General features: G+C 42.1%; 2 protein-coding genes across 2 annotated transcripts; one reads left to right on the top strand and one right to left on the bottom strand.

The window, feature by feature from the left end:
- The first annotated feature begins 36 nt into the window (after window positions 1-36).
- On the top strand, window positions 37-18,162 carry limk2 (LIM domain kinase 2). The gene is made up of 16 exons (XM_022198837.2): window positions 37-316; window positions 513-603; window positions 8,299-8,434; window positions 11,595-11,704; window positions 12,115-12,300; window positions 12,592-12,697; window positions 13,368-13,582; window positions 13,670-13,856; window positions 13,947-14,033; window positions 14,324-14,455; window positions 14,940-14,996; window positions 15,480-15,545; window positions 15,855-16,029; window positions 16,136-16,191; window positions 16,458-16,615; window positions 16,908-18,162. The coding sequence occupies exons 1-16, from the start codon at window positions 301-303 to the stop codon at window positions 17,122-17,124; spliced, it is 1,995 nt and encodes a 664-aa protein (XP_022054529.1). The 5' UTR covers window positions 37-300; the 3' UTR covers window positions 17,125-18,162.
- A 756-nt stretch (window positions 18,163-18,918) lies between these two features.
- On the bottom strand, window positions 18,919-25,698 carry pik3ip1 (phosphoinositide-3-kinase interacting protein 1). Its single transcript, XM_022198851.2, has 6 exons — window positions 25,405-25,698; window positions 25,075-25,203; window positions 24,556-24,672; window positions 22,710-22,898; window positions 22,537-22,615; window positions 18,919-20,717 (listed from the first exon to the last, which is right to left on the bottom strand). Exons 1-6 carry the CDS (start codon window positions 25,514-25,516, stop codon window positions 20,501-20,503), a joined length of 843 nt encoding a protein of 280 aa, XP_022054543.2. The 5' UTR covers window positions 25,517-25,698; the 3' UTR covers window positions 18,919-20,500.
- Between the last annotated feature and the right edge of the window lie 2,097 nt (window positions 25,699-27,795).

Genomic DNA, 27,795 nt, shown 5'->3' with positions numbered 1-27,795 from the left:
TCTGCTCCAGGTGCTGCACTTGGCCCTTCCCGCTCTCCGTACAGGAATTTGGAGACTGCATTACGTCAGTTATCCTGCCAGCGGCAAGAAAGCGGCTCCGTACAGGCAGGACTCAGCTCAGTTTTTCTGAGGAGGATTTAAGGCATTCCTGTTTTCCTGCTCTTGTGCTCAGAGTTAAGAGTTTTGGGATTTTTTTTGCTGGGAGTAATGGGAGTTTGAAGCGGCACATGACAGCTGTCCTGCCTCAGAATGAGAAGTTTGTAAAAGGACGTGAATATCGACGATACTCTCGGAAAGTAGATGGAGGAACGAGAAGGTGAGGAGTGTTTCAGGTTGTAACTATACCGGGGCGAGGTTACATGTTTCTAGGTGGTGAATGTGAATGTGAATGTGAGTCGATTCAAGCCTGGTTTCGGTCCTACCTGTTTTCTCAGTCAAAGGCAGCTGCTCACTTTAACCAGTATCACCGATTCCAGTCAGATTTAAATCAGGACTGCTTTCTTTCTTTGCAGATAATCGTTACTGTGCGGGGTGTGGAGGAAAGATTCAGGACTCGTTTCACATGAAAGTCCTCCAGGACACCTGGCACAACGCCTGCTTTCAGTAAGTAGTCTCACTTTATGGTTTTAAACTGTGAGGACCCTGTGTGCCGCAAAGAGCAGTCAGTCATGGTGTGATAAGTGAAGGCTTTGTGTCGATAGAAGCAGGACAGTTTGTATTGACAGGGACACAATTGAGTTTCTCTGTTGGTCAACATGTTGGCTGCTTTCTGTGTTTGGGTGTACTTACAAATGGCCTTGTGGATAATCCCAGAAGCTTCTGTCTTGTAGCCTAAACATGGGCCTTATATATGTTTTAACAATTCATTGTTGTTGTTTTTTGTTCCTCTCTGCGCAATATGCACCACATGGATGTCATTCCTGCTACTGTCAGAGCTGGCAGACCTCTGCTTTCAGACCACCAGGTTTTTGAATATTTGCAGAACTATAGACCAATTAGAAATTTGCTCTTCTTTTCTGACTTGGAGAAAAAGTTCAACATCTGTGGTTAGAAAAGGGTTAAATCTGTGTAGTTGGTTGTGCACAAAATGTTTTTGAGGTCTTCAGCTGGTGACAAAATCTCGAAGACCGAGTTAATCCGCACACTAGTAAGGTGTGACTTCACAGTGATCAGACAGTGTGACCAAAACACAGACACTCCTGTGATTAGTGACTATGATAAGTTACTTTAAAATAGTTTTTTTTTCAAGCCAAGCAATGCCACAGACGATAAGTGAAAGACAGAAGTGGGCTGTTGGTATGCTGGATACTGGTATGTCAGAGCTGTTGCCAAGCACTTGAATGTCCACAACCCCGCTCTTGAATTTTCGCAAAGGGATGAATAAAGTATCTATCTATCTCCAATGTGCATGATCTCATCCTCCAACTTTGCAAAACCCCTCAGAAACAATGGGACAAAATTTCACAAGCGGCATCGACAACATGTGCATCCATGGTTATTTCATGGTGTCCATCTCTGTTGTAGATATGTCCTGTGACGGAACAACTCATATGCATTTCCTTATGTTACAAAGAATGGATGGAACTCAATAAAGCATCACATGCTGCATTCAGGTGTCTGTTCTTTACAGCTCAGTAGCTGACGGTGGTTTTCTCCAGGAGGACTTTGTTCTGCAGCTTAATAATTGCCACAGCAGAGATTATGTGAGCTCTCTGCTCTTCACAGGTCACTACTCCACAGTGAAATATCTCCGCATGGGGTAGTGACCCTGCAGCTGGATGTCAACATACTGTACATACCAACGTGATATAACACTCAGGGATTCACCTCCTGGTTAGCAGTTATCTTATATGAGAACAAGTGAAAGTTACAATGGATCAAATAGTTTTAAAACCGTTCTCAAACTGTTGTGTCAGTTTAACTGCAGGATCTCAGCGCTTTGTTTGAATGAAGATGTTCAGTAGAGACTGCACAAACTGACTCCAACATTAGGCAACAGATCAGTAAAAGTGGGTTCCTTCCTGAATCACTTTCTAAGAGCCCACATGCTGCAGAGTAGATTCAGAAATCATGTGTTGTTTTATTCTCCTGGACTGTGACTCAAGAGTCTCCTGGCAGGTTCTAAAAGTCTTAAAAATAGAGCAAAATTTAATGATGACTGTGTAGTCTGTTTCTGAAAATTGAAGCAGCTGTCTGTGAGTTTTGAGCCAGTTTCTAGCAGTGTCCTTACATAACCTGGGATTTGACTCCTTCCAAACGCTGACTCCTCAATAACACATGCAGCTCCTTGTATCATCATCTCCTGACACAGCTGTGTTTCTCACCACTGATCCTCTCCAATTCTTTGTACTTTCATACTTTCTCTCATTTTTGGCGTCCTCCTTTTATTTGCCAAAATAAGTCTTAAGTTACAATCTTTCAATGCTTGCAGATATCAGATATTTGCATGTGTTTGTCCCTCTGAGGTTTGAGTCGAGCATTTTCACCGCAGTAAATTGACACCTAATTGCTGCTCGCATTCTTTGCAAGTCAAAACTTCTAAAGGAAACAAACATGTCCTTGCTGATGTGATTCCCTGTGGGGTTCCTACTCTCTATTGTGCACATGCTGCCACACTGCCCTCCGTGTACCTCCACCTACTTGAACATTCTTACGAGTCGACGTCACTCTTGTTCCAGTAAGCCTGGCCGTGTTATTGAGTCCTATAGGTAACAGCCCCTCCGACGTTGCTTGTTCTGCATTCCTAGACAACGATTCAGAGGTGTGAGTCCCCTGTCTCAGACACTTGCGGACAAAGACTTTGTTTTCTTTACTCCCCAAAGAAAGCTGGCTGTTTCCAGTGTTGTTCCTCACTCAAAGTGTGTAGAGCTGCAGGGATGGGGGGTAATTATTACTCCTGATTTTCACTCATTTGGTTTTTCTGCAATGAAAGTACTTTGTTTATATTTTGGTGGCGCCTTCGACCACATGTATGCTGCACAGAAAAGACATTCAATTAATTGATAAGTTTATTAGCATAAATTAATCTGCAACTATTCTGATTGGAGATGGATTTTTAATTCCAAATTCAGGGGTGAAAGAAGTCCTGTGATTTGCTGGTTTTACCTTTTCAAATGTGCAAACTTGTTGCTTGTGTCATATTTGTCAGTATACTGAATATTTGGGACTTTGAACTACACTTAGGCTCAGGAAAATCCTAGCTAATATTTGTTTGACATTTTGAAAACAAATGAGTTAGCCAAATAATAAAGGAAACATTTGCTTTTTGCCTCACCTAAACTAGCAGATCCTTCTTTCTTTTACACATGCCAGTTGAAATCAGAGACAGTTTGTAGTATCTTTAAAGTATGATTATTTTAATCAAGAACCGTTCTTGTGATGTGAGATTTTTCGTCTTTCTCTACTCTTTGAAATGAGGTTGTTATGAAAACATTAGGAACTCAACAATTGCACACACTGAGAGATCAGCTCCTATTAAAAGTGAAACACTCCCTCTGCAGGTCTTCAAGGTCGTTTGTCTCTATTCCGATCTCCATACTTCAACAAAGGAATACACCGCAGCAGGAATGTGGATTTAAGGAAATGTGTAATGTTTGTTTTGTAGTGTTTGTGCAGGCTGGGCCATTGCATTGTTCACTGAAGAACCACCTGAGTTTACCGTTCCTGCCCCCCATTCAGCAGCACGTATGGGAGGAAGTCAGGTGTTTTCATAGGCACACTTGCATCACTTTATCTCGATATTATAGGCACATAATGGACAATAATTATAGTTTATCAGGGGTTTTTGTCTAGGAATGCTTTTTATTCAGAGCAAGGTGGAAGTTTTATTTCTTCCTGCCACACCTGGACATTTACTGAATGCGGTGTATTCAGTTTCTGTTGAAATGCTGCACTTTGTCTCTTCCTTGTGTGTATTCATCTAATGGGGCAATCAGAGTGCACTAGTATCACCAGATAATAAACATACTGATCCCGTCAGTGCTGTTCTGTCTGCTTTGATTTTTGAGGCTGATACCAACAGAGTGAAAAATCTCAAATGAGAATATATTGGACTGATTTTAAACATAAATGAATACATGAACAAAATTCTATTTTTTTCTTTAATCAGGATACTTTAGATTGACCTAATAAAGAATCATGACCAGTATAATGATTAAATAGAAACTGTAATGGTTGAAAACTTAAGTTGTCACTGCTGTCAGGTAAACAAACTATGTGATAGCGACAAGTTTCTGAATTATTCCAAAAATACTGGATTTCAGGCATTTTGTTCCTGCAATGGCGTTTTTACTTTTAGGCTGAAGTATGAATGATCCATGAGCCCTTTCTTTGCTGGGATGTTCTGTTGTGTAGAATTTCACAAAACCTCTCAAAATATTTATATTAAAATGGCCCTCCTCCTGTTTTAATCATTTTGTAACCATGAGTTTAGCTAAATTCAGCATCTTTTAATAAACACAAACCAAACCAATCGGATGTTTGTCCTTCGGTGCAGCTGTGAGCGCAGCAGCACAGCTACCATTACTCATGCGATCTTTACTCCAGCAAACTTTCTGCTCTGTTTCCCCTCATCTCATCACAGCGTGATGCATCAGGCTTGAGTCATTATTAAACTGACCTTGTGTCCATTCTCAAAATGTCTTGCTTTCATCTCAGAGGAGCAGAATGTTTGTGCATATTATTGTAATAAGGGCATAAACACGGATGCCATTAAAAGACCTCTTCCTGCAAAAATAAGTTTCTTTTCTTTTTTATATGCTGAAAGACACATCATGAATGGAGTAAGCAGTCAGCCTAGTTGCTGAACATTTCAACCTTGAAAACTGAATGAACTGATGACAGTCTGGAAATCCAAGTTTGTATGAAATAAACGTAAAGAACCAATCCCATAAACTTGCAGGGTGAGGTTTTCTGTATTATTTTATCTCTTCAGAATTGGTTTGTGGCTCAAACATGCATGTCTGAATTGTTACAACTTACCATTGTGAAATGTGGGGTTGATTGACTGTGTTTGCACAGATTCTGGAAAGACAAAGGCACGATCTACTTAGGTCTGTGGATTCTAGATGATGCAGCTCTGTAGAGTTGTGTCTAAGCCACTCTAAGGCAGAAAATGATTCGTTTTATGACCAAAAAGCTCAGCTACGTTTTTAACTTTGATACACACAGATCAGGTTTCAGGAGTTCAATCAATGACCAGACAGAGAGACTTTAATGTTCAAGACTAGAACATCTCCCCTGCTGCAGAACCAGTACTTCTCCCACTTTCCACTTTTTCCCTCTCCACAGGAGAGACACAAACATGTGGTCTTCCCTCTAATGGACAGTTCCCTCTTAAGTAATGCCAGAAAACTCTGAAATATCTAGGATCTGTGCCAAAGTCAATAATCCTGGATCAACTATACCTACGGTGCAGAGCACAATGTGATCTGTGGGGTTCAGCTAAAGATTGCTGCCAGATCTGCACCAAAACAATAAAAAGTACACATACCTGCTTCAAAGTACTGCCCTGGAAATAGTTACCTAAAGCATAAATGGGATTATCTTAATGTCATCGTTAAGACATTAAGAAGCTGATGTTTTCCCCAAAGGGGCAAAATAATCAACAGAGCCAGAACAGTCTTACTTGGTGTGACTGTGAATATAAATACTTGTTGATCAGGAACACAGTGGCAGCTGAATGTTTACTATTGTGCTCATTCTTGAAAGCAGCCTCTCTATTGTGTCACACCTGCTATGACACCGTTGTTTTGAATCTAAAGTGCGAAAGAATTTAGTCCTCTAAACAGTCGTGCGTGGTGTGATTCATATGTCTGCACGTCATTGCCTCCAGCATATGTCTCTCAGCATCCTTGCTCAGATTAATGAGAAACCAAGTGGAGACTGAGCAATCGAACACGTGTTAACAAAGTCAGAATCCAGCAGCAGCAGCAGCAGCACAAAGCCAACTGCAGACCTCTCGGTAACCTAATCTCTGACAGAGTGGTTCATCCTTGATTGTAACTTGCTGCCACCATTTTGCAGAACCAGTGCAGCTTGTTCGAGGAGCGCTCGTAGCCTGCAGGTGCTTCCCACGTCGCTGGCATCTTCAGCATTGCTCATTCTTAACATTTTGTCCCAAAGTCGGAGCAACAAGTCTCCCCTTACTTTGCCAACTGTCTTCTCAGGTAACAGTTAAGATTAATCAGCAGTCGGAGTCGTAAAATAGGAACTGCAGTCAAAGGAATTTAGAATAACAGTATTATTAGTACTCAGTATTAAGCTTTTGCTCAGTGAAGAGGAATACCGGGCTTTGCAAACGTTCTGTTACACACAGTTTCATGATCTTTAGAGACGTTTTCATGTCGGAGTGAAAAATTCCATAAACAAACTGAAAGTTCTACCTTAAAGGCAGGTGTCATTAATACACATTTGTTCTCTGGTGAAGTTATATCAAGATGAAAGTCAGAAGAGTTGAGATATCTGCTCTCCTTCGTGCTGGCCACAACAAGTCTGACACAGCCAAACAGCTGAACATCAGCCGGATGACCGTCCACAGAGTCGCGGAGAGGCTCAAGAATGGTGAAGATCTTTCAGGTCTTCACCATTCTGACAAGCTGTTTGACTTTGTCAGACTTGTTGTGGCCAGCACGAAGGAGAGCAGATATCTCAACTCTTTTGACTTCCATCTTGATACAACTTCACCAGAGAACAAATTTGTATTAATGACACCTGCCTATAAGGTAGAACTTTCAGTTTGTTTCATGGAATTTTTCACTCCGACATGTAACAGCCAGATGATCTGAGGACTTTGCCCTGCAGAGGTTTCTTTCTTTTTTTTTTTTTTGAGCCTGCCTGGCTATAGGTTGCTGTCAAAGCAGTGTTGCTGTTTTTCTCATACAACTGGATCCAATTAAGGTGGAAATTGGCTAAGGATTTGGCAGCCTTAGCAATGGTGCACAGAGTCGAGTAACCAAATGTTCCGTGAATCCACCATCTGCAAAGGCTTGCCAGCTTCTCCCGCTTCAACGGTGGAACGGCTTTTATTGCTATCTGCCTCTCGCACTGTAATAACAGCACACATGCAAGACCCTGCACATCTCAGGGGCGAGGTATTTACTGTGCCCTGCACCTTGTTAAGTGCAGAAAAGTACATGCTGTCATTGTGTGGAATATGCCCTCAGCAAATGTTCGTGTCCAATCTCACGGTGGAAAGTGTGCGTTCAGCAGCATGATTGATGGTTCCTATACGAGCTCTCTTTTATTGCTTTGCACAGTTCAGTGGTATGTAGTGTACGTGAAAAGAGGAATGGGGATTGAAGAGAATATGTTTCAAAAGTTTGTGCAGCTTGGGTGATGGTTCAAATTTTTCTCGCCACATTGCAAATGTTTGTCAGTTCTCTGTCTTACTACAAATTAGTGGTTTTCAGCTCCTCCCTGCCTCTGTCTCATACTTTTGAAATTAGCAACATTAATAATTCAAGCCAGTGGAGTTTTAGGAAAGTTAGTGGATTTGTAGATAGTAAACCCTTTAAAAGCAATCATTAATTTGGGTGGTTGGAATTTATACTTAAAGTTATAAAGTTCAAAGCAGGAAGACAATAATAGGAAATGCTGCACTGGGTTAAGAACTCAAGTGTTGGTAGTATAAAAACAAGAAAATACAAAATGAGTTGCTTTTTAAGGATCGAGCCAGTGATGAAGTGGAGATAAAAAATAATAAATGGAAATTGTTTGTCTTGGTTGGCAGTCTGATGTCAAATCTAAAACTTCTTTATTAATAAATATGTAAACCAAAGTGTTTTGACTTGCAGAGTCTCCATCAGAGAGCTACACCCAAACTAAGAACTTCTAACAATTGAAAGAGGGACAGGCATTGTTCTTGCAGCTCTGTTAAAGTGCTAAACATTTCTTTACTCTGTTTTTAATTCATGGTAAAGACAAATGAAGCTACTGCAAGGCATCGCTGTACAGCTCTGCATGTTTTGTTCTGTACACTGAAAGATTTTTTTTGATTAAACAAAAATTGCAATTGATTAATTGATACTAAATGCATTTTTTGATAATGTTAGCTTGTACAAGTTACTAAGCACAGTTCGGTCTTACTGCTTAGTAAGGATCCTTCAGACGTCAGGCATATATATTTGAATTAGTACATTCAAAGAATATGCAAAGCTTTAGAGAGTCTGTCGTTTCGCTTTGAAGGTGATTGACTTTACGTTTGAAAGGCTCCTGCTGAAATCCCTCGTGTCTCATTTCTTCTCCGTTCGTCTGCTTTGTTCTGTGCATCTCTGACCGTGAGCATTTTTGCTTTCTTAGATGTTCTGTGTGCTGTGATCACCTGACTAACTGGTACTATGAGAAGGATGGAAAGCTGTACTGTCGCAAACACTACTGGGAGAAGTTTGGAGAGCTTTGTCACGGCTGCTCTCTGCTCATGACTGGACCTGCAATGGTAAGTCTGCTGCAGTGCACTCATTGTTTTACACTTATAGCAAAGTCAGTCTGTTGATGGAGGAAAAAATGGGCTGACTCAAAATCTTATCGGCTTCATTTCTACTGATTTTACATGTCGAATGACAGATTGACCTGTGAATTTCATATTTTCAGGGACTTTTGGCGGAGAGATAAATCACAAACTGGGGAGATGGTGTGTGAAAGAGGCAGCAAAACTGTTGGAAAAGTACCATTAAGTTGCATTAAGGAAAGTCTAATAACCAGATTTCTCATAATGATTAAATATCGTGCTCGAATGGCTTGGCACGCCATTTCCTTTGGCACAATTTCCTCTTCAAACTTAGTGTTATGAGGTGTTTTTTTTCCCCCTGAGTTGTGTTAAAGATCTAAAAATACCAAATCTGTCCATGCAAGCTCCTTCTGTTTGAGTTTTTTCTGTTGTAAAATGAGCACAACCACCTCTCAGGCTGTTTTCGTGTTCTTTTTGACTTTTTCTCTGTTTGCCGCGTTGGGATTTCATGAGGCTTCAGTCTCGTAAATCTCATCACAGGGATAAAGCCGTTTGACCGCTGTTGTTACATGTGATTTCCAGGCTTTCCGTGCCTGTCTTGCCACGATCATGTATCAGCAATTGCCAACACTTTCCCCCTCTATTTAAATAATACCAGAGTGCCCACAGAGCGTATCGGCGCTCTCTGTGTTCCCGTCTCTCCCCACCGCTGCAGATTAACAGTAACATGCATTAAGAGGCAGGGGGCTGTTTTTGTGGCAGTTATTACGTTTACAGATGAGTGATACTTTACATGGGCCGCTGCTGAACTTAGCAGAATGAGCTTTTTGACTCCACTTGTGAATTAGATTCCCCCCTCGAGGCCCCGCTCTGTTCCCTACACAAGTACATAAGTTCTCCACAGTTCACTTCCCAGAGTACACAGAGGATCCGGTGGGAAGATGCTGGAACATGAGGAGGTTTTGGAGCCCATCATGTTGAGCCCTCTGTGGTGTGGTGACTCTATTAATATTACCCACAGTCCACAACTTATACTGTGATCCATCGTGACGGCTTTTCAGAGATTGTGTATCTGTTATTAAAGTACTACTTGAAAGAAGAAAAACTGATTCTTTCCTCCAGAAATGAGAAGTGAAAATGTTAAGCAACAAAAAACAAGTCAATCTTGCTCTGCTTGGAGAAACTGACGTGCGTTAAGTTGAATCCTAACGTCAGTATCTACAGGTTGAAACATGAAGTTCAGGTGGCAGCAGCTCTTACTGGTCACGAAGAGGGTCACTTGTCTAGCATGGAGCCAGACTGAAGTTTTTCTTTTTGCCACCAAGCAACACGCATAATGGACTCTTCTATGTGGTACTGGCATCCTGCTTCATCAGCCAGCGGAGCCAAGTGTTTTTGGCAGGGCTGAACTGGCACTGTGGCCTCTCAGCCAGAAAGAAAATCATTGTGGTCCGTCAGCGGAGGAGGGTCACGCAGAGCTGCTGCTGCTTGTTAGGCATTCAGGTTCAGAACACTATTGTTTTTGTCCTGCTTTAGTTATTTGTTTGTTTATGGGATCATTGCAGATGCTTTTCTTGTATTTTATGATCAGGTTATGTAATTTAACTGCTTTTGTTTGCACTTTCATGCTTTCTGTCCAAAATAAGTAATTGTCCCTCACTTTGATCTTGTTTTTTCCTGAAGTCTTTAATGCGCTGTCATGCTGTTTAAGCGTGAACCAGGTTGTGGCTGCAGCAGGTGGTTGTGGTTCTGTCCTTGGCTTGAAGGCAGGGAGTTGCAGACAGACTTCCGAGATGTCACAATGATTTGGCTGACATCACTTTAATCTTGCTGTAGACGCCGGGAATCCTTTTCCCAGCACTGGCTCCGAGCTAAGCGCAAGTGTTGGACAAAAGACTGCACTAATTTCAATCGGCTTAAGTTGCAGATAACTAAAATGTGACTTCGTGGCGGTGTCAAAAATCCATACTAAACTCTAAGTCCAATCTGGATGTTGCTTATAATAATCAGAAATGCAACTAAACTGAACATGCTGAAAAAGGTCCATGTGCAGACAAAAACAGAAACCTTTTTTACAATGCAGTAAACAGTGAATATAAAGTAGTTTAAATCAATCCACTGGACTTTAGGAAAGTTCCTTGAAGACGTTTCACCTCTCATCCAAGAGGCTTCTTCAGTTCTGGGGGTGATTGGTGTTGCCTCAGCTTTTAAACTTCAAACTTTATTTATTTGTAGACCACTTTTCATGCAGAACAACACAAAGTGATTTGCAAGAATTAAAAACAAAGAAGGCAATAAATAAATACAATTAAAAATAGAAATTAAAAAAAGCCCAACTCTCCAGCCTCCCTACATATACAGAAACCTCTGAGGTGTGTCCAGGGCTGTTATTCCAACAACCAATACCAAAACTCATCTGACTCCTGGTCGTTGTGAGTATCGGTGGGGGTCGTTGAAATGCACAGATAAACTACTTTGGATAACCATGACCTGGATGAATGAGAACCTACACAGAGACTGAATAGAAAAGAGCTAGAACAAAATACAACTTGTGAATTGTGGTGAAATGGCATCAGGAACAACAAAGAAAACAAAAATAACATTGTGTTTTTTTTCCCACAAGCCTTTATACATGGTTTGTATATGCGCCACAAAAAAGCTGTAACTCAACACCTCAGTTACATAAATGTAGGGGAAATCTGCACTTGTAGTGTTCAGATAGTTGCACAGTTAAGTTACCTTCCTGCTGAGGGGCAGATGCGTTATCTCATCTTGCATGCGAGAGAGAAGGAATGGGAGTGTGACATTAATTGCAGAAAGGGAGTTTGGTCAGTGATGCGTAAGCAGTGTCACCGTGGGAGAAAGCGCATGACAGACAGTTTTAGCGGCCTGAAAGCGAGAACGGCAGCGAGACGAGTGGCTCAGACACTTCAAAAGGTGACATCATCGCAGATTCCAGACAGGCTGAGAGTGAAGCAGGTGTTACGACTGTGTCAGAGGGGGAGGAGCTCAGGAAGCACGCAGCAAAACACACTCACCTCTGAACAGCGAAGCACAGAAGAAAAGAGCAGCAGCCTCAGAGTCATCATCTGACTTCTTTCTGCTCTGTGCTGGATGGAAAATTAGCCGGTTTTGTTTTTGATTCCAGGTGGCTGGAGAACACAAGTACCACCCTGAGTGTTTTGTTTGCCTCAGCTGCAAGGTGGTGATTGAGGACAGGGATACCTATGCTTTAGTGGAGAGGTCTAAACTCTACTGGTAAGTCACCTGTTTTTGTAGGATTTGTAAAATGTGCGTTTTCATTTGAAAAATGTTATAGTGTTTAAGTAAAGGTTGTAAATTCAGCAGTGAAATGAAGGAGGCATGTGAACACAGCATGTTTGTGTTCACAGTATTCTTTTTTTAGTTAAGTTCCTGCTGCTCCCTTCTTCACAGTTCCTTACATTTAACTGTGAGTGAAATGTGTATTTCCACTTAACATGAGCTTATTTTGGATTTAATAAATAGCAGGCAAGAATGCTTTCAAGTTAATGCCATTTGAATGGTTGCTCATAATTAGTTAGTCATTATTCCATGACTCCTTTATGTTTTGCGTTCTTGGAACAGTAATTTAACAGAAAGCACATGTGCGTACATGTAATAAACTTTTCCTCTGCTGTTGCGTGCAGTGGAAAGTGCTACAAGCAGGTGGTCCTTACACCCATGTTGGAAAAACGCTCACACGACTCGGTTGTGGACTCGCTGCCCCACACGGTGACCCTCATCTCGATGCCCTCTGCAGCCAACGGCAAGAGAGGCCTCTCAGTGTCGGTGCTGAGGGACGTCAACGGCTCGGCGAGTGTCCAGGTCAAAGAGTAAGTGGTACTCGTTGCTGTCTGATTTCTGCCTTGCTGTTGTGTGGGAGCAGCATGAGTAATGCTTTACGTAAGACTGATTATAGGTTTGCTAAATAGCAGGTGTGTCTGTATGTGTGCCACAGCAAGAAAACGTAGTTATTGGTAGTTTAAAGTGATGTAGCAGTTTCTCATGGTTCTGTCTCAGTCCTGGTTAACTGAGCACACAGGTCTTCTTGACCTACTGTCCTGAAATAATTCTCCTCATAGTGCCAGTATTTACATATTCATGTTGCTGCTGTGTTGTTCCAGGGTCAGAGGGATGCTTATTAGTCCGGAGGTGCGAAATGCCATCCATGTTGGCGACAGGATCCTGGAGATCAACGGCCTTCCTGTCGGGACATTGATGGAGGAGGAGGTGAGCTTACTCCTCCCACGTTATCTCTCTTACTCAAATATGATTTGAAATTATTCAAGTGAAGCTAACTAGATGTTCATTAACTCCATTCCTTGAGTGCATTTTGCATAGCTGTGTTCAAAGCTGCACATGTACATTTTGGCGTTCCTCAAATACCTCCATCATTTATACATACTTGTGTTGGGAGAGGAAAGTATGTGGAATGACTTAAAGTACTTAGAGGCTCATTCCCACAATCTCACACCACTACATGCATTCCAGAGCAGCCATCACTCACTGCTTTGATGTTACTTTTGTTTTGTATTGACTGTTCCTATCTCCCCTGTGTTTGGTTTACCACATTTCAGTATTACACCTTGTTTCAAAGGTGAAGTCTAGTCGCCTTTCATTTCCTGCACAGTAAATCAAGAGAAGCTGCATTTTATTTTCAGCAAAGGGTCACAGGATAAGCTGTGTTTTTTGTACATCAAAGATGGTGCGCTTTTAAAATAAATTCTTCCTCTACTGCCACATATAAACAAGTAGTTATTAGAATTAAACAATTTTCATAATTTACTAACCACAGCTGTTTCGTGTGGCAAATTCTGGGAAGAGTGCGATACATTCCAGGGAAGAAATCCTTTAAAAATCCTGGAAAATCCTTTAACTCTGGATGTCATTGTTTATTCAGGTGGACGATCTTATTCACCGCACCAGTCACACGCTGCAGCTGCTCATAGAGTATGACCCTGTGAGGCAGCGTTTAGACCGGCTCAGACTGGGATCACCCAGGAACCGGCTCAGAGTCCCGGCCACCTCCCGCATGCGTCTGTCCTCACCGTCTGATGCGGTGCTGGAGAGAACAGATGTGGCTGATGACGGCACATTGAAAAGGAGGTCTTTGAGGTACATTAGAGCAGCTCAAAAGCATGCAGCTTTACTCACCGTGGGTCTCGGATGGATTTCTAATCGGCCGTATTCTTCCTGTGTCAGGCGCAGTAACAGCATATGTAAGTCACCGGGACCAAACTCTCCTAAAGATCAGGCTTTCATTTCTCGAGACATCGGTCGCTCTGAATCCTTGAGATCCTCCAGCAGCTGCTCTCATCGCATTTTCCGGCCATGTGACCTCATACATGGAGAAATCTTAGGAAAAGGCTTTTTTGGACAAGCCATCAAGGTCAGTCTTCCATCAGCTCTCATCAGTGTATTTTACTCCTGCCATTCAGAGCTTTAGTTCATGCATGTGTTGCTTTTGTTGCGTTAACAGGTGACTCACAAAGCCACAGGAGAGGTGATGGTGATGAAGGAGCTGATCCGATGCGATGAGGAGACCCAGAAAACTTTCCTAAAGGAGGTTGGTAATCTGCAGCCGGAGGCCTGTGCTTTCTCAAATCTGAAACAGAGTCCTTTACTTCCGCATGGAGCTGTTTTATAATACAACTAAAAGGGTACCACTCGTCCCAACAATTGCTTCTTTGCACATTGTTATTTTAAGGTTGTCGCCTCAGTCTTGTGGGAACACATTAGTTTGACTTTTATTAGATTTACGGCTTTATCTCATGGATTAAGTTTGACCTCAGTGGAAACTGATTAGATTATCATAATTAAGAGCTTCTTCCTTTCTTTCACTTGTCTAATCTTCAGGTCAAAGTAATGCGAAGCCTCGATCATCCCCACGTTCTGAAGTTTATCGGTGTGCTATACAAAGACAAGAGGCTTAATTTGATCACGGAATTTATTGAGGGTGGCACCCTGAAGGATTTCATCAGAGACACGGTGAGTTAAACATGTTATTCTTCCTCTTCTCTTCCACAGCTGAGCACAAAAACACTTGAGAGACCACAGAAAGAGCTGCTTGCTGCTCAGAGTTGTGTAGGAGGAGGTGACCTGAAGTAAACTCTGCACTGATGCAGGGCTCTTAGCTCTATAACAGGCTGTCTGACATGTCAACTGACCAAGATGTGGAATGAGAAAAGTTGTAGAAAATGTTTTTAAGCGATAGAGAGTTGTGCTCCCCTTCGTTGTCACTGAGTGTTTTTGGAGAGCTTTAAAGCTCCACATGTGGCTCAGTGAGCAGACAGAGTGTCTAGTATTAGTTCAAATATGTTGGGGAGAATTTATTTCTCAAGGTTTGATTTTGTTTGCTGTGAATGTCTCCATGTTGGTGCAAATCTTTTTTTTGTATTTACCTCTGTTGTGGCTTCAAAGAGTGCTTCTCTTCATTTCTTGTTCTTTTTCTCCCTTTACTTGGAATTAACAGGACCCGTTTCCATGGGAACAAAGAGTAAGCTTTGCAAAGAGCATCGCGTCTGGCATGGTGAGTTGGCCTCTTGCAAAGACACTACCCTTGGTAGAATGCTTGGCCGCTGTTTTCTGCTGACTAAATGTGTTTAAATGTGCACATTTTAAGAGCAATGACACAACATGTCCTGAGATGACTCTAATAAATGCCAGATGATTGCTGAGGTAGTGACCGTTAAACGATAAAATGAACGTAACTCTTGTTCATAATTAAATGAATCACTCCTTTTCTGAGCCACTCATAGATACGCAGCCTGTTGTAGATGTTCATAACATGACAGCTTTGTAATAAAGAATCAAACAAGGTTGTAAACCACTGCCGTGGAGCACCAGCTTACATTTAAAGGCACAACGCAACACTTTTCATGTCTTGATGGGATCTGAATGTAACAGATTTGTTGATAGTGGTGAAAAGTTTTACTATGTAAAAAGAAATTTACTTCAATGTGTGACTCACCAAGCCTGACTTTCCTCTTATTTTCTTTTTTTTTTTTTTAAGGCCTACCTTCACTCAATGAGCATCATTCACAGAGACCTCAATTCCCACAACTGCCTGGTTAAACTGGTAGGTGACATAACATTTTTGCAGCAATTACACATCATCAAAGTGAACAATGAGAATGAGAGGTGGCAACGATTTGTCATCAACTGAGTAAAAGCAGTTCCAGTCAGTTGTGTCTAAATAAACAAGACTTGTAAAACTTTTTACTGTGAAGATTCGTATAAACTCAAGACAATATTAAGCTATAATAACACATCCCAATAAAGCCTTTAAGAGCAATTAAATATTTATGATTCCACAAAGTTATACAACATTTGTTCCATTTTTATCATCCTGTCTTATGAAGTAAAAGAATTTCTCATCTTTCAACAGGACAACACTGTAGTCGTTGCTGACTTTGGACTCTCCCGACTCGTAGTAGAGGAGAAAGTTAAACCTCCACCTGAGAAAGCTTCCACTAAGAAGAGAGTGTTCAGGCGTATTGACCGAAAGAAGCGGTACACTGTTGTGGGAAACCCTTACTGGATGGCTCCAGAGATGCTAAACGGTGAGCCGCTGACCAAAAGAGTTCCCACACTGACGTGCAGAGGATGGTTCACTCTGTGGGTCAGTGAGTGCAGCTGCTTATCCTTTACTTTGTGTTGTTTTTTCAGGTAAACGCTACGATGAGAAGGTGGACATCTTCTCCTTCGGAATTGTACTTTGTGAGGTAAGAAGCTGATATTTCTCAGAAAATGGCAGTTAATAGTTTTCAATGGGGTCAGGTCATAAGCACACAAACCTAACAAAGTATTTGTCAAGTTTCAGACCAGATTAGAGATCTACAATTCAATTCTATGCCTTGTGCAATCCTGATGTTATACAAGTAAACTCCGTTGAAGTTAATAAGCTCAAACATGTCTGTGCTTGATCTGTTCGCCTGGATTTGTCTTTGTTTATTAATGGCGTTTTAAAATCCTCTTTGTTATGATTCAGATCATTGGAAAAGTCTATGCGGACCCTGAGTGCCTCCCAAGGACTCTGGACTTTGGCCTAAATGTTGGCAAGTTTGTGGAGAAGTTCCTCCCAGAAGACTGTCCACCAGCTTTCTTTCCTCTGGCTGTGGCCTGCTGTGACCTCACACCAGACAACCGGTGAGCCTCCAGACATATGTTACTCACAAAACGGCCGAAATGAGAAATGTGTACGTTTCATTTTGAGAGGCAGCATCCAGCCAGTTAATTGAACCCGAGTCTGTAGAATCAGTGAGGGGAAAAAACAAAATAGCTTCTTTCAGATGCCATCTCGACCCGCCTGCACAGGAACACGCCTCAGCAGCCAGATTGCTTCCTCATGTTTTCTCTCAAGCTTGTCAGTCTGGTTTTAACGTCGAACCATTTTGCGTGACCTCGCTGATCTTTGCTCCTCCTTCTCCTCCTTCCTCAGTCCACCTTTCCAGAAGCTGGAGGACTGGTTTGGAGCTCTTTCCCTCAACCAGGAGCTGGGAATCCCTCTGCCAGCCGAACTGGATGAGCTGCATCAGAGTCTGAGTCGACTGCACTGGCCTAAAGACAGCTCTCCATCGCAGGGCAGCACCGACCAGTCATTCACCCCGACAGCAGCCTCCCCAGACTGCTCCAGCATGACAGACAATGGCACCTAGGACTGAGTCTTTCTAGGTCTGTAATTTACTCTGTGACGCCTCTGAACTGCTGCACTAATACTGTGGATGAGGAAAAAGAGGAGAATTGTATTGAACCCGAGCCATATTAGAACTGGATAACCTGAGGTAGCTGGACCAGCCTCCCTGTGTGGGACCTTTAACTCTGTGAGCGCCAGTGAACTGCAACAAGAGCGGAACATTTCAAGACTACAAGTGTTAGTTACTAATATTTCTTACCTTACTAAGCCCCCTGCTCGCCACGCTTAATGTTTACTGTGTGTAAAGACACAAACCCAACTTTCTGTGACAGAGGAGGAGCACGTTTATAAGGCGGAAGACTTTGCGTCCTCATGTGATGACAGTTTTGTTTTTCTGGCTGTGAATCTGTTGTTTGCTGTGTGTGGAATGCACAGATGAGTCTTTGCCCAAAATAGGAGCCACTTGACATCAGCAGCAAAGAAAACAAATATCCTTGACTGTGCGGCTGATTGACATGTAAACAAGAAGGCAGGGCGTGAAGTAAACAGGTGTGACTTCAGGCAGCAGTGGAAGCAGAAAAACACTCTGACCCCGAATAGTTTCATCACACTGAGATTAGCCACAAGTTGGGGAAGGAGCCGTGTTTCTCTCAGGCTCCACTGATCTCAATCTTGACGAGTATAGTTCTGTACTTCGTAGTTGAAAGATTTCAATAAATAAACACCATTTAGTTATTTTTCTTTTAAACACAAAAGCAGGACAAAAGCTCTTTTGAAGTGTCTGACTGTTATTAATGATCGTCAGACATACAAGAGCTGATCGTTAAAACTTACTTTGTACAGAAGGACTGGACTTTTTTTTCTTCGGGAATGTATATTATGTACATATTATACTTCTAATTGGACTTCGTTTTCTAATGGGAACTCTAGATTTGTAGACATTCTTGAACAATGGACGTTCTTGCCGTTTTGCTCTCATCATGCAAGGTACTGACGACCAGTTGTAACCACTATTATTTATATCACTGTAGTGTTTCATAAATAAACCCTTTGAAAGTTACCTTATTTTTACTGTCATTTTTTCATTTTAGATGGCAGTAGGACTGTTGCTGGGAACTGACGCTTCTTGTACAGTTCAGGATCAAAATTGAATATTGTGTTTCCTACAAGTAATCATTTCCAACTAAATAAAAAAAAGCAAACACACACGCAATAAAATGGCCATACTTTAAATGTGAAAAATGTTTTTAAAAAAATGTACTTCTCCAATTAGTAGGTGCATAAAATGAAAAATTCTATAAATATTCTTTTTATAGCTCACAACTATAGAATTTGAGCTTTTTTCTGAGACCTATTGTCAGCTGAGGCCTACAGCTTCAACATTTCTGTCTCATAATCAGTTCAAAACTACCAAACCAAGCAGTGTACATCAGTTTTAAATCCTGGCCATGGACGACTTGCTGAGTGTAATTCCTCCTTTTTTAAAAATGTATATATAAAAAAGAATGAAGACATTTGCGTATGACAAACTATCACAAAGAAACATTGAGAAACCTAACTTGCTGAATTTCTTTTTAGCTTTCAGAAGTTTACAAGTCTAGTCTAGTCTAGTGTTCTCCTAACCTGCTTTCTCAGGTGACCCCAGTGAATAAATTAATTTAAAAACTGCCAACAGAGGGAGCTGCTACAAAACAGTCCTGCAGTGAACAAGCCTTCAACAACAAGACACTTCTAGCAGTCCAAGCTTTCATGCCGATTTATGTTCTAGTGAAGAAAATTCATTTTCTCTCTGTAATTGTACATATACAGTTACACATTTTGGTGTTTGATGTTTTATTTCAGTCTCCGCAGAGAAAATCTGCATCCATCCATACAAATAAAAGCACTAAATTCAAATGCTGAACAGCAGTATTTCAACACATTGCAAAAATGAAGAAAACAATTACATCCAGCACACAGACGCTTAAAACAATGGAGCAGCAGTAACTGAAGATTACCAGTGATGTGGATCCAGCAGTAATCACAAAACAAGACTGTCTGGAGTGACTGAATGATGACAAACAAACAGCTAATACAGTGACGCGTAACGGTGCATCGAGTGCAACTAAAGTCTTCTGTGTACAATGGTTTCTATCTTCAGGCAGGTATTTATCTAAATGTATTTTTCAATGAACAGTTCTACTTCTTAGGATGCAAAAAAATGGCCCCTGAACCCCAAACATACAGCAGGTAACCATATACATGCATTCATGGGTTGTTGTTTTTTTTCCGGATGTTTTATGTGAACAACAGCAAACTTTGGACTGTTTCTATTCTGCTCCATTCACATCTCTATTCTGAAGCATCAAATGCATCTCAAATGTCTGAATCTAAGGCTTCTTCAGCACTTCAGCACACTGTCCTGCACTGCAAAGACAGACCTTTTTCTTTCTTATTCTGATCCCATCTGTTCTGTGTTGTGGCAGTGCTGTTTTGTCCTGAGGACTAACTACTGTCTCTCATGCGTCCTGAGAGCGCTCTGTTTTAGTTCCTGTCACTCCTTAACCTGTAGAAGAAAGGGGCACGTCTTCTTTCACGTCTGCCAATGACCACTGTCGATGCTTTCAAACTGCATTGGCCCGCCACTCGAGGAAAAAGACAAAAAATCCACAAGAAATTATGCTAATACATTCAGACGCATCATGCTAAGGCAGTTTTTCTGAGTTTGAGGCCTTCCCTTGTCTTTAGCGGGCCCGTTTTTACCTCACGCTCCCTCATCCTGTCTTCTCAGAGCAGGATGACTATTTTTGGAGACACATCTGTGCCACCAGTAATTCTCCGAGACAAAGCAGTCTCTGTACAAACACGTGTCTCCTCCGTGTCTCCGTCGGCACAGCCAGTGGGTCAATACAAGTGAAAACCCATCGCCCAGTCATATCATATAACCGCACCTCGTGTGAAAAACAAACATTTCCCCATTCCAAACGCTATCTCTTGATAAAGAATTGGCTTCATCACGGCGTTTTATGAACACTGAGTATCCTTGACTAGATGTTTTAAAAAAAGACAGCCAGTGACCTTATTTTCTTGGCTTTCAGATATGAATTTTAAAGACCTTGTAAAATAGCTTAATTAAGAACAATTTCACCTTGATGGCTTTTTAGTTGTTCAGACTGTGTCCATTGTGTGTCAGCTTATCTTATTTGTGCCTCACTCCTTTAAAAAATAAAAAAAATGAAGGAAAAGGGACACAAAGGACACAGCATTCAGTTCAAGTCTTTGGAGCCAACACTGCTCCCATACTGCCTCAGAAACAGGCTACTCTGGAAGGTGGAAGAGGAGAAACAGGGAGATGGGAGTGGGGTTTTTTGTCCACAAAAAAAATGCATCACAGTCGTGAGTCAGGATGACATGCTAACTCATGCTCCGGGGGTGCCGGCCTGCTGGCCCATCAGAGGGTCTCCGCCCTCCGTGCCCTCCTGGACAGGGGTGGTCTCGTGCTCCGCTGTGATTACGATCGTGTTTTCATCTACCAGCTCACAGGTGGGGTTGGAGAAAGCTGACAGAGGCAGCGTGATCCTCTGCATCTCACGCTCGTAGACCCGCTGCTCGTGCTGCTTCTTCAAGTCCCGACCCCTGAAGATGAAACATTCACCTCAAGTTAGATCTCAAAAGTTCAGTCTGCAATAACAGTTTCTTTTATTCCCACTTAGAAAAAACGCTGACCTATAATTACTTTTTAAAAGTGAGCAGACAAACAGTTATCAAGCAACAGTAGCTATCATTTGGACTTCTTTCAATTGTAATAAAATAATTTGGATGGTCCCTGTTGAAATGATCCCTCTGCTAAAGATCCAAGCTGTCGTGTGAAAATCCAATCAGCGTCACATCTAATTTTGTTGCTACTATAAGGAAAATATCTACTATAGTGATGCCTTGCAGCTGAAGCTATGTGCAGTCGAATGTTTGGGTGCCAGCCAAGTTAAATATTCATGATAAGGGGCTTCAGATAGCATACTGTATGGAGATAACGCTACCTGTTATAACAAGTGCCTGGCTCGCAGCAAAGACAAGAGACAGATGGCGAATGGAGCGCACAAGTGACGAGCTGGCGAGGAGTTTATCTATTCAGTGACGGGAAGCAGCATGAGACGGCCTTCTACTGATCTGGAGCCAAAACAGGCAAAAATACTCCCGATTCAAAACACCTCCGACCTGCCTGCGTCAGGGATGCCTGTGGTGCAGCTCTGCTCTGCCTCAAAAACACCGTAAATCAGCAGAGACGATTTCAGTTTCAGTATTATCTGGGATTTTTCACATCCTTTTGCTCTGCGCCAGACTGTTTCTTTCCCAGGAACAGAGATTTCCTGGAAGAGGTTGCCTGGCAAAGCTAGCGGGTTTCTCTGCTTTTCCTGCGGTGTTGCAGAGAAAAAAAATTAACTGTCTGACGGCTCCAGCTGCACTGTAACACAGAGATAGGAGAGCGACATTGATCGTCTAATGTAACTGACAAGAAAGAACAAGAAAGCCTCCCACTGCAACTAAAGGTTGCTCACAAAGGGATAGAAAAAGCCTAATTGCACCGACAGAACAAAGCAATGCATTCTAGAGGGGGATATCTAAATTGAGTCCAAACACTTGTACAACGCTGCAGGGCCTCGGGGCTTTTCAGGGTGCAGGGGATCAGTTTCCTTGTCATGAAAATACCTTCTCCTACTGGCAGATTGAGAACCTGTTCCCAATGGAGGTATAACAAGAACCTCTGCATCACACCCCTGTTGGCCTAGAGAGCACATTCAGTCACTGATGACCACTACTGAGGCTGATGTCACCGCACACTGAGGGCAAGTATAAACCCTCTGACATAATGTGCCTCTCCTCCTTATTAATAATCACCTCCTAATAATAGAAAGCAAAGACAGGCTCCCTGCTGATCACATACGAGAGCCAATCACAGACCTGGCAATGTATTTTGTGTTGTGCCAAAGGGAATCAGAGTCCCCTCTTTCACAGCGTTGCCGTCATCATTTTACGTGTTACATAACTGCAGCGAATGGCCAGGCCCCTCCATCCAGCCCACCCTCCACACGCTCTTTGCTTTCGAGAAGATAAAATAAGAGAGCTCAAAATAGACTGCAGGCGTTTCATTCTCTGCCCTGCTCTGTTGTGGTTGCTGTGATAACGCTGTAAAACTGGCTGCGTTAGATACAAATGGAACAACACAGAACATCAATGAGGAGCAGCTGATGATCTGAACTTAGCAGACCTTAGACGTGTCATCATCATTTGTTTGTTTTTGTGTCACGGTTAAAGTACACAATGTGTGAATGTCATTCATGAAACAGACTAAACACCTCTTTGAAGGCAGAATACAACAAATTTCATACCTATTTCTTGTAATTCTTTCAATACTGAACCTAAACGCTGATGTTCTTGCTGTGATTTAGATACGGACCTCTTATAGAAGTAGCCCAAAGTGATGCCAACTCCCAGGACGATTATAATCGCCATCATGAGGATGCCGAGGACGTAGCCTGAAAACCAGCAGGAGAGCATAAAGGTTAATTGTAGGTTTGCATTTAACACCATCATTGGTATGTTTTCAGAGAAACAGTCGGTACAACGTACCCAGAGTGCCGAGGTCCTTCTTCTTTTTCGGTGCCGTGCGAACTCGCTGGCTGATTCCCATCACCGGCTGCACAGCTGCAACTTCTCCCTGAGAAGCTCGTGACCTGGCCGGCTGGAAGATCTCTGTGGAGGCAGTGGTTCCTGCTGGGATGAGCGATTCGGTTTCCGCTGGCACCGCAGAGGTCTCCTCTAAAGACACAAAGAAATGAATGAGGGAAGAAATTAGATAACAATTTTAGTAGAGATTTTCCTTGTCGTGCTACTGTCAGTGTGAACCAAATCAGAGCAAAATAAAACATGCAGGTAAGACACAGATAAGTCATTTTTGCAATATACATTCTTGACTTGATTGAAAACTGTCATTTTATTTTGCCTAGTTCACCTCATTCTCACAAGTCTTTACCCCATGGAAAACACTCATTCCTCAACTGTAATCACCAGTGCAAAGTTTTACCATACAGATTGGTCTTCTATAGATTGATCTCCCTTTGTTTTCTCTAGTTGTACAGGACCTTTTTGGTTTATGTTGCTGCATGACTTTGACCTCTATTTGCTGATTAACCCAGAAAAGTCGGTTATGTCAGCTATACTTTTCCATATACATCTGATCTATTGAATATTATGACAGAGTGTACTGATATATCAGATTACATTCAGTGCACAATGACAGGATTTCACACAGTGCTGGCTCTTTTTTTTTTTTTATCACATTATTACATCGATGCTCATTAACACACACTAAAAATAAGAGGCTCTACAAAGCATCCCAACAAACAGACCCCTCATTTGTTACTACATCATAGTACGCTACACCTTGAGTTCACTACGGAGCATCATCTGGAGCGTGTGGTTTTCTATTACTGCTGGTTCACTGACATTACCACTGACGCAGAACCCTCCCAGACAGCAGAACCGATTCTCTGCCACTGAACTCGTGAAACTATTGGAATGTAAATCATTTAGAAGATTAGCAAGCGCATGCTTTTTTTATAGACACCAGATATAAACACACTCCTCCTGCTCAACTCCTTTTCAAGAGACTGAAAGGTTTGGCTGCAGATGTCAACATCTGCTCTTTAAGGTTTTTTTTTCCATTTCCTCAAGTTGTTTATGAACTCTGCCCGAGTTAAAGGGCATGAAGTCATAAAGCGAAGCAGCCAATTAGATGCCGTCTCCAAGGAGAGTCTGTTTCTGTGTGCCAATGAGCTTGGTTTTTGGGCGTGGTCATCGCCTTTCCTGGGGCTGAACTTTCCAACATGTGTGTGCAGGGCTTTGTTATTGTGTTACTTTGTTGGCTCCGGAGATAAGAGGGAAACAAAGGATAAAGTACACAAGACTTCTGCCAGTAGCTTCACTCTGACCAACTGACCTACAACAGATTAAAACTCTTACCTGGAAAAAGTCTATAGTCGATAATCCATCTCCAACAACGACGTACTTATGCTTTATTTGTGGTATTTGTACCACAAGGAAACTTTCTAAAGTGTTTTTTTTTTTTATTGACCCACATAAGTTTACAACTTGGCTGCATCTTTTTTGTGTCAACTAATTAGAAAATTTGCATAGTTATAAAAAAAAGAGCCTCATTATTTTTCTCAACAGAGTCCACTTGTTTAAAATAATAGGAGTTTTACAAGCAGTAATTGGCAGCAGAATGATGAGAACAAATCCCACAGAGCATTCACAGAGCTATTTCAGTTCTGTATTGCTATTCATCTGGAAAAAGCATATCAAACATTGCCAGAGCAGACATTTGCAGATGTTTTCTGGCTGGTATTTTTTGACAAATGCCCTATATACACTCAACAAATGCTAATAATGAATGCTTTGTACAACATTTACTGACCTTTGCATGGCTTAATTGTGCAGAATTGTCTCTGGATTGTTCCATCTGGGCCAGCAATGTAGCACCAAGGCCCGTCGGAGGAGTCTGGGTTTCGGCAGTAATTGTGATCTCCAGCACCTAGAGGAGGAACGATAAAAACAGCACACGTCTGTTACTGATTCCTTGTGAAAATACTGTGTGTGCGTCTGTCCCAATGTGGGCAAACCGCTGGATTCATTAATCATTAACACGACTTCATCACACTACAATGAACAGGCTGCCATAAGAACACACAAAAGAAAGTGCAGTTTCTGTAGAGAAGAAGTCATTTAAGCAGATAAATCAGAGAAATTCCTCAGTTTGTTGCTCTGCATGTTTGTAAAATTACTTACAATGATTAATCTAATTACACTGTTCAACATCTCAGTGAAGCTGGTTATCCTGTTGTGTTCATCAAGATGTGTGATACTTTAAATGCCATTTTTGAGACATTCACTGATCCCTGCATTAAAAAACAAAAAAAAAAAACAATTGGTGTACCTGTCTGTGAATCAGGATGGATGTTAACGTCATAGTCTCTGGTTGTGTTGGTCCAGTTCAGGCAGGTCAGACCCGTGGAGGAGCTCTGTTCTTCTCCCCTGTAATCCACACCACTGGATGTCATGCAGTCTGAGGAAAACAACAAAAATAACATGAGTCCTGCACATAAACAGATGGTAAACATACCAAACATCACCCCTTCGCGTTTAAACAGCAGCCATTTCACACAGTTTTGCTTGTTTCTTTGTTTGTTTTACAACAAAAGAGGAATTAAATGAAAAAATATATAAATGCATAATCCACAATCCATCTTTTTTTTTTTTTTTTTACCTCTTTGATCTCCATTTGATGCGCTGCTCTCCACAATGGCCACGCTCAGGAAAACAACGTGCAGAGAGAAAAACATCCTGCAGAGCTGACGGGCTGAATTCACAGACAGCATGATGCGCCTTGGTTCTCTCTCAAACACAAACGTATACAAAAGGTGTAAAATGGAGGAAGAGCCTGTGCTGAATGTGCATCAGACACACTGCTCCTCTCGCAGGAGTCCCAGCCCTTGTTTTTGTCAAGAGGAGCTGAGCCTTCTTCGTAAACAGCCTTCAGTGGAGGAGGAGGAAGAGGAGGAGGAGCTGAGCTTTGCAGTACGAGCCTCAAGGTCCTAAAGCCTCACCAGCTCCCCCCTCTCTCTCTCACACACGCACACATACAGAGAGGATATCGGCTGCAAAACAGTGTGGAAACTTATCCTGGCATGCAGCCTTGAGGGAAGCATCACATCAGCAACACCAGCATGAAAAAAGTCAAGGATGTTCATTCACATTTCCGTCTATGCTGACCTGGAAAAAGGATGCTTATGCTTGCTTCTATGAGCCACCCCAAATTTTCCCCCTTTTCTACTTCAAGACAACAGCCCCTTATCTTTCATAGAGTCGGCCAAACTTTGTTTCAAGTTGCACTATGCTTGTGATGCGGGGTCAATTTGATCTGAACAAAATGTCACCCTCATATCATGTTTGCTTCCCAAAAAAATGATTGATTTCATTCATTTCTATGTAGTGCAGCTCATAGTCTTTTTTGTATGCATCAATAGTTACAAGACATACATATAGAAAGATCTACTTCTTTTTTGTCAGTTGTTGGTGCCAAGATTCACCTTTTATTTATGTATCTGAGTAACCCGGTAGCTTGGACAGGTTTTATTTTTCGTGGAAGCCAAACGGGATTTTCTCCTGCCTTTTGGAAATGTTACACCACTTGCATCCCCTCCCAAACACTATGCACTGAAGGTTCATTCACACCAGATAGCTGCCCGACGCTGTAGCCATGTTACAAGAATCATCACAGCCTGCCCTGTTCAGATTTGCCTTACCAGAGTATGGCAGTGCTGTATTCCATGCTTATCCCATGTTCTGTGGTCGTCTATAAATAGCTGCTCTGCTTTCCATTTTCATTTGAAAACACACTGAGTCATTACTTTCCATTTATAATCCCCGTCCGACTGTGGAGTCTTATCTGGCTCTAAGTGCTTGGTGGCTCTGACCAAACCCAGTCTTCCTGTTTCCCAGGCTTCCTCTGCTCCCCATGAGGCCTGTTTATCACTGACTTTGGTCAGGAGTTAGAGGACAGCTGCCAGCAGTGTTTGCTTCCATCAGCCAGAGCACCAACACAGAGGGGCCCTGAGCCTTTGTTGGCTGGTTGGTAAAGAGGGCGGCCAACGCGTGACTCAGCCAGTGTGCACTAAGCCACTTTTCAAATAAATGCTTACTCAGTTTTCAGGCAATCACCAGAGCAAACCCACAACATCTGTGTGGTACACTCCATCATTCCCTGCTCATTTCATCTCATTCAAACGGTCCCAGTATTTTGGCCACCAGCAGAATACAAACAAGTCCATTTAGCCAGCGAATGTACTTTAGTATTTTCATGTCATGCTATTTTATTCTTCTTCTCCACTGTATTTTGGTGGCAAATATTTTATACTCTCCTTTAATTCCTACACTCAAAAATATAAATGCAACACTTTTGTTTTTGCTCCCATTTTTTTTATGAGATGAACTCAAAGATCTAAAACTTTTTTCCACATACACAATATCACCATTTCTCTCAAATATTGTTGACAAATCTGCAACAGTGAGCATTTCTGCTTTGCTGAGATAATCCATCCCACCTCACAGGTGTGCCATATCAAGATGCTGATTAGACACCATGATTAGTGCACAGGTGTGCCTTAGACTGCCCACAATAAAAGGCCACTCTGAAATGTCCAGTTTTATCACACAGCACAATGCCACAGATGTGGCAAGATTTGAGGGAGCGTGCAATTGGCATGCTGACAGCAGGAATGTCAACCAGAGCTGTTGCTGGTGTATTGAATGTTCATTTCTCTACTATAAGCCGTCTCCAAAGGCATTTCAGAGAATTTGGCAGTACATCCAACCAGCCTCACAACCACAGACCACGTGTAACCACACCAGCCCAGGACCTCCACATCCAGCATGTTCACCTCCAAGATGGTCTGAGACCAGCCACTCTGACAGCTGCTGAAACAATGGGTTTGCATAACCAAAGAATTTCTGCACAAACTGTCAGAAACCGTCTCAGGGAAGCTCATCTGCATGCTCGTTGTCCTCATCGGGGTCTCGACCTGACTCCAGTTCGTCGTCGTAACCGACTTGAGTGGGCAAATGCTCACATTTGATGGCGTCTGTCACGTTGGAGAGG

The sequence above is a fragment of the Acanthochromis polyacanthus genome, chromosome 7 (genome assembly GCF_021347895.1).
Source record: "Acanthochromis polyacanthus isolate Apoly-LR-REF ecotype Palm Island chromosome 7, KAUST_Apoly_ChrSc, whole genome shotgun sequence".
NCBI lineage: Eukaryota > Metazoa > Chordata > Actinopteri > Pomacentridae > Acanthochromis > Acanthochromis polyacanthus.
This window is presented reverse-complemented; position numbering and strand designations above follow the sequence as displayed.